This window comes from Eleutherodactylus coqui, chromosome 2 (genome assembly GCF_035609145.1).
Source record: "Eleutherodactylus coqui strain aEleCoq1 chromosome 2, aEleCoq1.hap1, whole genome shotgun sequence".
NCBI lineage: Eukaryota > Metazoa > Chordata > Amphibia > Anura > Eleutherodactylidae > Eleutherodactylus > Eleutherodactylus coqui.
Genome location: NC_089838.1, coordinates 197187826 through 197200543, shown reverse-complemented (window position 1 = coordinate 197200543; position 12718 = coordinate 197187826). Strand labels below are relative to the sequence as shown.

General features: G+C 42.9%; 2 protein-coding genes across 2 annotated transcripts in view; one reads left to right on the top strand and one right to left on the bottom strand.

Annotated features, from left to right (window-relative positions):
• LOC136612081 (centromere-associated protein E-like) overlaps positions 1-6029 on the top strand; it is a 50698-nt gene extending 44669 nt beyond the window's left edge. The window contains exons 17-19 of the mRNA XM_066592181.1: positions 1283-1387; positions 3893-3984; positions 5235-6029. Of these exons, the coding sequence (XP_066448278.1) occupies positions 1283-1387; positions 3893-3984; positions 5235-5349 (312 nt within the window). The 3' untranslated portion in view covers positions 5350-6029. The remainder of the gene's footprint in view (positions 1-1282; positions 1388-3892; positions 3985-5234) is intronic.
• A 434-nt stretch (positions 6030-6463) lies between these two features.
• On the bottom strand, positions 6464-11543 carry SPMIP1 (sperm microtubule inner protein 1). The gene is made up of 2 exons (XM_066589927.1): positions 10918-11543; positions 6464-6922 (listed from the first exon to the last, which is right to left on the bottom strand). The coding sequence occupies exons 1-2, from the start codon at positions 11366-11368 to the stop codon at positions 6807-6809; spliced, it is 567 nt and encodes a 188-aa protein (XP_066446024.1). The 5' UTR covers positions 11369-11543; the 3' UTR covers positions 6464-6806.
• Between the last annotated feature and the right edge of the window lie 1175 nt (positions 11544-12718).

The window sequence follows — 12718 nt, the reverse complement described above, 5'->3', positions numbered from 1 at the left end:
GCATGACGAATAGCACAGCAGGATGTTCAGTGACAAACTGAGATTCTGTCTCACCAATGATGATCACCGAGCAAGGGTTTGGAGGACACATAGCAATCAGGCTCATCCTTCAGCCATTTTGGAATGCCAACCTGGAGTCATGGTTATGAGTGCTATCAGTGTCAACAACTAATCACCCCTAGTATGCATCACTGTTGATGAGATGCTTCAGCCTGTTGCACTACCCTATCTTTAGGGTGTACCCAACATCATTTTCCAGCAGGATAGCATGTGGTCCTATACAGTAATCAGCAGCAGGCATACTTTGCAAGATGTCTAGGTAAAAGCCCATTTACACACAAATGCAAATGATTGAAAGATTAAATGTTTTAGCGATCTTTTTTCATAAAGTGTTAATGGACTCTAATTGCCATTAACACTTTATCATCTTCATTTGCATGTAAAAGGGCCTCCGGGAGCTGTTTGCAGAGCCCAGTGTGTGATTAATCATACGCCCCTGGATGTGTAAACAGCTGCATTGTTCTTGTTGGGGTTGCCAGCAGGTTAAAATGTAATCTCCCGCCTCCCGTGGAGAACACAGCATGCGGTCTATTGAGAGACACTTTATCTCTCTGAGGCTGAATGATGGATTTTAAGTTCACCTTAAAATCATCGTTCAGACGAAAAGTGCACGATGCCCGCTTTTACATGTAATGATTGTTCCTCATTTTCGGTCATTTTTGAACGAACTTTGAGCTACAATTGTTACGTGTAAAATGGGCTTTAATTCCTTGGCCAACATAATCCACAGATCTCTCTCCAATTGAGAATCTGTGGGACACAATTGGACATTGAGTGAATGCTTTTCCACAACCTCATAATGAAGATGAACTGTGGACTATGGTCAATACCATATGGCCAACACTACCCCAGGACAGTATTTGAGCACTCTTGAATTGATGCCACATCACATTATGACATGGTGGTCATATTACTTACTGATCAACCTGTTTATTGGGCCTCAGGAGAAAAAAAAGTATAATTGTTTGAAATTATAATAGATTGTTCAGAACTTACTTGTCTATCTGTGTGTTGGGTTTCGAGCATTTACTTACGGTGTGGCATTTTCTCCGTGAGGCAGTATATTTTCTACTATTAGAATTTTTTTTGTGAAGTTCGCTGTCATATTTTCCAGGTTCTCATCTCACCTACCAGATCTTTATCATCCATGTAGTGCAGTTTGTATCCAGTTGCTCAAAGAAGCAAATAAATAGCTTAATAATTATTTTCTAATCCTGTCTAGTTTCAAGAGCGGCTTTCCATAGCTCAGAACCGAAAATCTGAGTTGGATCTTATGGAAATTACGCAGAGAATTTCTCCTCAACTGTCCCCAGAAACTTTGCCAGAGGTGGGTGACCAATGTGACACAGAAAATAACCTGCAATACACATGGTGCACCTAATTGTCTCTACTGTATAAAATCTAGAGCTCAGATGCAACATTCCACATAACTGCCCTATGTAGCCTCTTGTGTGGGTAGGTCTGACTGATTATGTGCATGATGTAAAGGGTGAAGCAATGTTTCACTGTCCATCATTCTAGTATTAGCATAAGCTCCTCTATCAGTTTCAGATGCTGCTAAAATAATTATTGGCTCCATTTAGGTAATACATTAACAATGAAAATAAGGGGCTATGTATAATGTCTTGTTTGGGTACATATCACATGTACCTAATAAAACCTGTATAAAGTACTCTATATAGCACTAGTGCGACGTAAATCATCCCACTGAAATTTTAAACCATTCACTGATTTCTGCATATAATTTATGACAGTTTCTAGAGTAAATTTTACATAAATCTGTCTGTCCAGTTGGCCTCACCCCCTCCCAACAAGCCCCACCCACTTATCAAAAAAGTGCCAGGGCTGGCGCAGAGCGGAGAAAAGTCGCAAAACCTTCAAACAAGCTTGCACAAAAAAAGTATGACTTTTGTACACCAGTATTCTGGTATACAGCCTTTTATAAATATCCCTCCTGGTGCACGCAGTGCAATTATAAATCCTTCTTTAGTTTTTCTGATTAAAGAATTTGCTTACATTGGGGCACAAGAGAATTCCTAGCATCATAAGTGTTAAAGGGAATGTGTTATCACAAAATTACTTGTTATGTAAATCACACTTTTGAGTTTAACAAATATTTTTTTAGAATTTTGGGTGATTTTTTTACATTTTTATTTTCTGTCATAATCGTATCTAGAAAAAAAACAAAATAAAATCCTGCATTTTTTCACACTGACCACAGACGTCAATAAAGCATTGATACTTCCTGATTGGAGATGAGCGAACGTACTCGTTAAAGGCGATTTCGCAATCGAGCATCGCTATTTTCGAGTACCTGACTACTCGGGTGAAAAGATTCGGGGGGCGCCGGGGGTTGCAGAGGGGAGTGGGGGGGAGAGAGAAAGAGAGAGAGCTCCCTCCTGTTCCCCACTGCTACCCCCCGCTCCACCACGCCACCCCCCGAATCTTTTCACCCGAGTAGCCAGCTACTCGAAAATAGCGATGCTCGATTGTGAAATCACCCTTAATGAGTACGTTCACTCATCTCTATTCCTGATCTGTAGAAAAAAAACTTTGCAGCAGTCATATCACTAATGGCCCTTTTATATGTAATGGTTATTGTTTAGAATCGTTTAGATTTCCAGCACTCCTGCGGGAATCTGAACGATAATCGTCCCATGTAAACGCATGCAGCAATGAGAATTGTTTAGCGGTTCAGTTTCTGCAGTTTCAGTGTAACCAGCTATTGTTTATTTGAACAACTGTTTACTGCAGTGTTCCCCAACTCAGGAACCCCCAACAGGTCATGTTTTCAGGATTTCCTCAGTGTTGCACAGGTGATGTAATTATTGTCAGTGCCTCAGACATATCCTGAAAACATGACCTGTTGGGGTCCCTGAGGACTGGAGTTGGGAAACAATGGTTTACTGTGAATGGAGGCGGGCGGGGGGAAGAACACTCCCCAGCCGCCCCACCTCCATTCCTACAGTGCTGTGAGCGATCCTGACAATACTCACTCCTGTGTAACAGCCAAGGAGCGAGTATCACTGGGACGAGCTGTCAGGCATCCTTTGCCCGACAGCTTGTCCCATGTAAAAGGACCATAACATCACAGGCAGGATTACACTGACAGGTAATACCTACATGTAGTTAACACAGAATCCACCATTCACAATAGGCAATTGTTACTATCTACTCCTCTCCCTGCAAAATGACCCCTGCACAGGTCACAGAACATGTCTAAAACAGTCTCCATACAAGTCAGTGGGTCCCTTCATCCATTGAGTGACAAGCACAAGACTGCTCTTCTTCATGCATCCATTGACTTCAGTGGGAGTTTTAAATGACATCAGTGGGGCTACCTTTCTTATTTTTAATGAGTGTGACAATGGATTGCACTTGAATGACTCACACATTACAGAAACAAAAACTGAACAAACACTGATAGAAAATGCACAAACACTTGCAATGAAATAGGTCCGTTTTTCACTGAACAAACATCACACTTGTCCATGTGAATAAGGCCTTAAAGAACCTATCTCAGATGGACAGCCTAATCTCTGATGCAAGCTACCTGATGATCGGCTTTATTGCTGAGGGAAGCTGTATACAGAATAACCCAAATCAGCTGCTCTTCACTTTAGCTAATAGAGGTGGGCCCCAAATTGACTAATAGGGTGCATGGACAGAGGTTGTTATAATAAATATCTTAGTATTAGCATTTAATTAATGTATTTACAGCCGAGCAAGAGATGGTAGAAAAACATTTCTTTTCCTGAAATGTTCTAAATGTGTCTCATATTTGAATATAAACATTGTAAAGATCTGATTGTTCTAATCTCAACATATTCAGGGAGATTTAGAGCGACAAAAGTCGGCAGTGAAGGAGCATCTGGAGAGAGTGAAGCGGGAACGTACGTACATCATGCAGACTAAGAGAGACAGGTGAATGCAGATATATGCTTCTGGGCAATGTATCATCTTCAACTTTTTTTATTCTCTATGAGTATTACAAGGTTTATGTAATAAATAGTAACAGTAATTCACCATCTCGCTCAGGGCATGTTCACATGGTTTTTGATGCGAATGTGCCCTGTCTATGAGTAAAATCCACATGTGGAATTCCAATGCGTTTTCACGTCATGAAGTGGAATATCACTGGTTTCCGCGTCGGAATTTCACTTGTGGAGTTTGCCTTTTGACAGGGCAAACTCTGCATGTGTACCCCCGCATAAACCGCGACAGAACGCCATGGAGTTTGACGTGGTTTTTGAGGTGGAACTCCTGCGGAAAATGCAGTGGTAAATTTCGCCATGTGAACACACTGTTGCGTATGTTTGTACAAATGAAAATCAAAGTGAGTTATAGCAACTGACTACAGTATATCTGTATGTGCCATATGAAGAATAAACCGCTGCAGTAGCTAGGATTTTCTTCACCTAAGGGCTTTGACACATGGATGTGTTATTCTCCTCCTATACTTCCGTGATAATCACGGTCGTATAAAGGGACAATACGAAACCAGTGATCTCAACAGAAGTTCATTAGTTTTGTTTTCACTGCTGGGATTTCTCGTCTGTCTACAGCCGAGAAAAGATAGGACCTGCCCTACCTTCCCTGCAGGCAGTGAATACATCGTGCGGGGAAGATCGGACATCTTCCTGCTAGTATTTTCAAACTCCTGCACTCTGGCGTGGAGTTTGAACTACCAGCGGGAAAGAAGAAATTTCCTTCGTCAGGCACAACTACACTCCGTACCACCGAGCATTGTGTTTCCACTCCGTACCCACGGCAGTGTGTTTTCACCCTAAGGCTGCCTGTCCACGGGCAATGCGATATCCCGTGGTGGATCTTCTCCGCGGATAGGCTCACCGGAGAGAATCGCGGAAACTCGCAACATGCTGCGATTTGCCAGCCGTGAGCGGAGAAGCGCTATGATTCTCTGCTCGAGGACAGGGGGCTGCGCTTTCCATAGCAAGGCGATGGAAAGCATGCACTACGTTCCCCGCAACCGGATTATCGCCGTTGGGAACGCAATGCAAAAACGCCCATGGACAGGCTGTCTAAGGCAAAGATTCATTTCAAGGCAAGGCAGAGCAACTTATTCCAGCACTTGTTCCCCTGGGTACACCTTTGGTTAAGCCACATTTGTATTACAAGATGTGACAGTAATTTAATATTTTCTCCAATAACAGAAACATGAGCGGTTTTAGAGAGTTGCTGGATCCTGTACTTTCCGGGCAAAAGCGAGAGGACAGTGGATCAGAGTTGAAAGGAGTAGAAGGGCCATCAGGAACAGGTCAGGCCTGATTTTGGATCTTGAAGGAATCAGCTGGATAACATTCGAATTGGACTTTTACCGTTGGACATACCAAGGCAATGTACATTCCTACAAGCAGTGTGAGACAATCTGGAACTGGTTTTACTTTTTAAGTGATTAATTAGCTAAATATGTCACTGGCAAAATTATTTGTGAAATAAATGATAAAAAAACATTCTAATTCTCTGTACAGAAGAACGATGTGTAGCTGAATGAGATATTGAAAATCCCACAAGAAGACAGAGGACTGCGGTATTGTGTCACATGGGAAAACCATAAGCAGTACATGATTTTGATTGCTGTATCTTTTACTTACTGTATATCTAGATCTCCTGTATCCATCAGTAAAACAAGACCAGAAGTAAATCAAATAAAAAATGGTTTAAAGAGAAGATTTATGTTTTGGAATGACCAAGTTAGATTCCTGATCTTAACACTATTGAGTTGCATGATATGACCTATAGTGTTGTGCACACAAAGCATCTCAGAAATACTGATGAACTGAAACACATCTGCAGGGAGGAATGATTCAAAATTTCTTCTCAGCATTATGCATATATTATTTGTACCTGCATATAATGTTTGGTGGAGATAATTGCTGTGAAAGGGGATCTCAAGGTTATTAAATTCAAGGGTTCACCTACTTTTTTTCACAGCAATGTGCTCAATAAAAGACAAATCGTACAACCGTTTGTGTACTATTAGTTTACTTAGATTGTGTTTTCTTATAATTGTGTCTTAGATAACAATTAGACCACTTTTATTAGTAATCAATCCGGAACTCCAGGTCATTTCAAAGGGTTCATTTACTTTTTCTTGCAACTTTAGGGTGCATTCAGACGACCGTATATCGGCTGGAAGAGCCGGGAGCAGTGCTCTGAGCTCTTGCCCCCTCTCTGCCTCCTCTCCACCCCTCTGCACTATTTGCAAGGGGAGAAGGCGGGACGGGGGCAGGGCTAAATTCCGGGAATTGGCTCCGCCCCGTCTCGCCTCTCCTTACTGAAAATAGTGCAGGGGGGTGGAGAGGAGGCAGAGAGGGAGCGGGAGCTCAGAGCACTGCTCCCGGATCTTCCAGCCTCCTCCCCCTGCAGAGAGGGACACCCTATATCGGCTGGGCGTGAAAACCAAGCCGATATACGGCCGTCTGAATGCACCCTTAGAGTGGACAAACCACCCTGAAAATTGTTTATATAACATTTAGTGGTTTATAGTCCCTGTTTCCTTATAATTAATAGATTTGTTTTGCACATAGGAAATCATTATGGTTCTAAATTTTAAACAATAGTACAAAAAAAGAGAAGCCATTCACTGTTTCTTATATGTTATTGCCTGCTGCTTACACATCAAAGTAAGGATAACACTGTCCATAGTGGAAAAAAACTGCAATATTACAGAGCAACAAATAATTTGTAACGGATTTTAGTATTTGCTCTGCTATTTATCAATGTTACAAGGCCATGTCTGCATGGTTTGGCTGAGTAGGTATACCATTCTTCCTGTAGAAGGTGTTATTCACTATACCACAACGTCGGTACTGGGGGCAGCTGTTCTCTACGAGATCACCTGATAAAGAGAGATCACTTCAGTTAGTAATAACTATGAAATGGATACATCTTGTCAATAATGGAGATAATTGAGCCAAGTATAAATACACCAGAGCAGTGTTATAGACACATCAGGACCATGTACTGGCCAATGCAGCAATGTATTAGCCCAATGCAGAGAATACGTCATATGTTGCAAATTAATATTCACCCCTGAAAATACTCTGAACGATCAGTGCATTAGGAACAGCTTGCGCGTGCCATCTTGTGATCAGTAACTAGTGATGGCGCGTCAGATCTGCTCTTAGATAACACACAGCAGAAGGCAACATTTGGCAGTCATGGGTAAATGTGGTGACTGAGTGATTTTAGGTAGTGGAAACAGAAAATGGATGGGTGGAGTAAAATCGGTGTGGAAAATTTTTGATTGTAACAGATGGATGCATGTTTTGAAACACTGTGTTTCAAAAACTGATTAGTAGTATTAGGCTGGGTTCCCATGGGACAGAAATTCCACGGAAATATTGCGGTTTGGCCATACCGAAAAAACGCGAGGTTTCTGCAAGATAAGCGCTGCTTCAAAACCCTGCGTCTGGCAAACGCCACAGCACCGGCTCAGCACGGCTTTGCCAAAACGCATTGGTCACCCCGTATGGACGAGATTTTTGCAAAATCTCGTCCACATGGCTGGCTAATCCTAGGATTAGGAGCCATGTGCGGATTTGCCGCACAGAAATTCTGCAACGAATTTCCGTGACAAATCCGTCTTGCGTGAACCCAACCTACAACCTATGTTTGTTAATACTGCACCTTAATGCTGGTGCACTCAACAGATTTTAGATGGCATGGGCATTCCTGTAGGTAAATTCGTAGAGATGAGTGAGCATACTCGCTAAGGCAAACTACTCGAGCAAGTAGTGCCTTATTCGAGTACCTGCCCGCTCGTCTCTAATAAGGCACTACTCGCTCAAGTAGTTTGCCTTAGCGAGTATACTCGCTCATCTCTACTAAATTGCAAAGTTAGAGGAACAGTTCAAAAGTGTTTTAATTTGGAAGCTTTCTTTCCATAGAAACTTGTTCTTTCGGTACAAATATTGTTACAACACCTACAGTTCTTTTTACCACAATTAAAACAGCCTACTAATTTTAAGAAATAGTGGTAGCAAAAAGTTTGGTGGGGTTTAATTGAATTTGATTATTGTTGGGCCACTCACACATTTTAGCTAAAAACGCTGTACTGAGCCTCCATTGATTTCAATGGGGCTTTTCAGACAAGCGTTTTAGCATGTCGTTTCTAACGCCACACTAATTAAAAAGCTGTCTGTACTATTTTAGTGTGTTGCAGCACTTTTTAATGCACCACATCACCCATTGCAATGATGGGGTGTGCAAAAACGCTGTTGAAGCGCAGAGCTTTTACAAACGCCTGTGTGAGATTGGCCGTATTCTAACCATTTTTATTATTTTGATTGCTATGGTTTGTCTATTTTTATTCACACTTTTGCACCCAACCTATGTATGATTTTCAATATGCGACATTTATCTTTTTATCTTACCCCCTTTACTCTCTAACTTCTTGACCTGTCTTCCACCTTTCCTTTTACATTTTTACCATTCACTGTAGAATTATTTCCAGCTAAACTGATGAAGAGGTTCCTCACCCAAAACATGTTTTCATTGTTGGTTATTTACTTATTTCACAAATAAAGAGAAGTTGGATTTAACTATCTCTCATATTTTGAGTGGTTGTACCTGTTAACCACGGATACTATCTCTCTACTCCCAGTTGAGTGACTTTGACCACAGGCAGATTGTTAGTGCCCAAAGGTCTGGTGCTAGTGTTCCCGAACCACAGTATGGGTCCAAGACTGATTAAACCATGGACAGATATTTGACAAAGGATCACACATCGGCAGGCCGTACGTGGTTGATCCTAGAGGCGAGTGTTGGGTGACATGTTTGGTATCTCTGCAACAACATGCCACAGTGGACCAACTGACTGAGCAGTTCAACAGCAGAGAAGCTAGACAAGTTTGCTGTGTACCTTGCTTCGGATGAGGTTCAATAGCCGAAGACCCTATGTCACTGCCAACAATGCATTACATGGACTCAGGAAAGATGTCAATGGACCTTGGACACATAGCAGACGGTTGTCTGGAGTGCCAAGTCCCATTTTCTGCTGAACAATGTGGATGGTCAAGTCCATATCTGGCATAAACAGCATGAAGCTATATCCCATTTGTGCACCATCGGGGTTAAAGAATCCAGTGCTGGTGGTTTCATGGTCTAGGGAGCATTTTCCTGGCATAGCTTATGACTGTTGGTCATCATACCACAATCCTTGAGTGGTAAATGCTACAGGGACCTGTTAGCTGACCAACCACAGTGCCATCTTTTAACAGGATAATGCTCCATGCCATTGAGCTTGGATCACTAGGGAGTCGTTGGAGGAACACATTGCCTTGACTCCAAACTCACTAGACTCTATCCTCTTTCAACATGTTTGGGATATGCTGGAAAGGGTTGTGAGATCTGCTCCCACTTAATCGCAAAATGTGCACCAACTGTTTGCACTGCTGCAGTGAGTATGGGTTGAGCATGGAGAATATTTACCACCTTGTGGAATCTGTTCCCCAGCGTCTGAAAGCCCTGATCACCCAAAAAGGTGGAATAACCTGTCATTAAGTAGGTGTTCCTAATGCAGTGATCGGTCAGTGTATAATACGGAAGATTTACTGTTCAAAATCTGCCTGAATTCTGGCTTAAAATGAGCAAACAATACTCCGGGATGATTTTTGCTACATTAAATATTATTGTACTTATTTCAATTTACTTGCTATTTGCTAATTATAAAATGCAGGGATTGAAAGGATTGAGTCTACTACTGTTTTGCTTAAAATGCTCTACGATTATCAGGGTGATTGCATGGGCACAACAACTATGCCCATAAGATAACTAGTGCAAGAGTGCATTCATACCTTCTTTTTCTTTACACTCATTATCCCTGAATTCCCAAAAAAGGCATTCAGATGGAACCATTCATTTCTATTAGGGCTCTTTCACACGCCCGCCGGCAGTTTTACGTGCGCCCGCCGGCACCGTATAAATGCATGAACAGGCACACAAATCTAATGTTTGTGCACCCGTTCAGACGGTCCAGGCCCGGTGTATATACGCCGAGGCCAGAATGCTGTTGGGCGGGGAGAGACAGCTAAGCTGTCTCCCCCTTCCCCCCCATCCTCGCTGGCTCACCACCTCTCTCCTCCCTTTCCCTCTGGCTGTTTGCAATGGGAGGGGGTGGGGCAAAGCTAAGCTCCCACCCTTCCACAGCCCTTGTCCGCAGCCAGCAATGGGAGGGGGTGGAGCATGGTGGACCTTAGCTCCATCCTCGTCCCGCCCCTCCCATTTCAATCAGCCGGAGAGGAGGAGGAGGGAGTTTAGCTGTCACGCTGCTAAGCTGCCACCCACCTTCCTTCTCCGGCCGCTGTCTTTAGCTCCCATAGGAGTCTATGCAGCGGTCGACGTGTTCCGGGCAGAAACATAGCTCCAGGACTATCTTTGCTGCCCGGCGCTATATTGGTCAGCTGGGCGCTTTTACGCTGTGAGAATACGCCTGTGTGATCTGATGCATTGGGATCCAATGCATCAGATGGTAACGTATATCGGTTGACCGTGAAAACGGCAGCTGATATATGCTTGTGTGAATAAGCCCTTAGTGAACCCCTATGAGCACAGCAACCAAAATTGGTTTTGTCCTTAAAAGCCTTTAGCTTCTGACCTGTTTAAACAATGAATACTAATAATATGTCAATTAAAATTAATTATCTGTCATTAAAAATTGTGCAGTAAAAAGGCAATAACACCCTGCTTGTATGGGGCAATAATAACACAGCAGTTTAAAGACAAAGTACTATGCCTGTAGAGTACCTTATGGACTACACACTGCCTTTGAGGAGAAGATACCTTGCACCTGTAATGTCCCCAAAGCACTGAAGCAACCAACAGATGACTTACCTAAATGCCACCCGTAGACCCAACTTGTTGCTATAGGGTAGCAGTATTTCTCCTCTGGTCCAAGGCTATTCCTTATTTTCAAGTAGCAGTACCTCCCCTTCTCCTCTTTGGATGTGCCATGATACAGAAGACTTCGTGTTTCAGGGCTGACTGGTTTCATCTCGGATTCTATTATGTTAGTTTCCTGTTGGTCGCTCTTTTTGCCATCTTCCAGATTTTGGACACTTTGAATATTTGAACAGTTCTTATTATCTAGCTTCGCCTGAATACTGGAATCAACTGTTGGCAGCTTAAAATGATCCTTCACTTTGGCTTTCGATTGTAAACGTGGCTCAGGCTGCCTGTTCTGTCTATAATGGCGCCACCAGTTGATGCGCGTTTGCATCTCTTTGAGATAAGACTCCTTCATAAACTCTTGTTTCTGAGTGGTTAAATTCAGCTCCCGGGACATTGTAGTTTATTCTAACTAGTTCTCTCATAGGTGGAAACACTTCTTAAATGCCATAGGCAACACTGAACTAAACTAAGTAAACTGCATAGTTGTGAGATGGAAGAGCAGAAAGACCCTGGAATATCAAAAGGCAACGAATTACTTAATGAATTAAATACAATACAATTAGTTTGACATTTTGTTCAGACTTCTGAAGATTACTACTTACCCGGCTCAGTCCAGGCTTTTTGTGTTGTATGAGAGACAGTTACTTATCTGATCTGTCTTGTAGAAGGCAGGTGTTTCATTGGTTTACATCAGACTGCTGGATGTTAGAGGTCTAGTTGTGCACTAAGCAGTCTATTAATCATCTACCTTCCTTTTAAATGTGTGTGTTACCGGGCACCTTGGTAATGCTTTCTGTTGTCACAGCTGGTTGGCCATGAGCTTGCAGGCAATGTAAGACTCTACTCTTGTTACCATGAGGTTGTCATGGAGATAAGATGCTATACATTCTATATTTGCATCTTATCACATTATATCTTAAAGGGGTTGTACCACAATTAACTTTTATCACTTATTCTATGGATAGATGATATGTTTGATCAGTGGGGTTCTCACTACTGAGATCCCCACTAGAGATGAGCGAACGTACTCGTTTCGAGTACTTACGCGCCCGAGTACCGCCATTTTCGAGTACTTCAGTACTCGGGTGAAAAGATTTGGGGGGCGCCGGGGGGCGGGGAGAGGCGTGGCAGTGCGGGGGGTAGCAGCGGGGAACAGGGGGGAGCCCTCTCTCTCTCCCCCCCCACTCCCCACTGCTACCCCCCGTGCCGCCACGGCGCCCCACGAATTTTTTCGCCGAAAAAGGGGCGTGGCCGAGCACGTTCGATCATCTCTAATCCCCACCAATCCTGAGAACGGGAGTTGAGTGCCCCCTTTCCTCCTTACTGTGGGCTTACTGCCCCACCTCCCACCCACAGTGAAAAGGAGATTAAATGGAGCAGCAGCAGTTTATACGCAGTACCACTCCATTAATTTTCAATGGCTCTACTTAACTATCTTCGGCAGCCCTATTGAAATGAATAGAGTGGTGGCCGTGCATGGCATGGCCTTCACTCCCTTGAATTTGATGTCAGAGCCAGTGAGAGAAGCAACCCCCCAGTGACAAGAATTGAGGGATGCAGAACAACTGTTCTCAGCAGTGAGAACTCCACTGATCAGACTCTTATCATCTATCCATAGGCTAGGTGATTAAAAGTTGATTCTGGTACAACCCCTCTAAATAAATAAATATATATACATATATACAATGGTGCATATTTATTAATGCAGCTGCAGTTAAAAGAATTCAGGCTGAATGGGAAGTAA

Coding starts and splice junctions, on each gene's coding strand:
- SPMIP1 (XM_066589927.1), bottom strand. CDS start 11,368: ATGTCCCGGGAGCTGAATTTAACCACTCAGAAACAAGAGTTTATGAAG. Junction 6,923..10,917: donor GGTCTACGGGTGGCATTTAG/GTAAGTCATCTG, acceptor TCTCTTTATCAG/GTGATCTCGTAGAGAACAGC.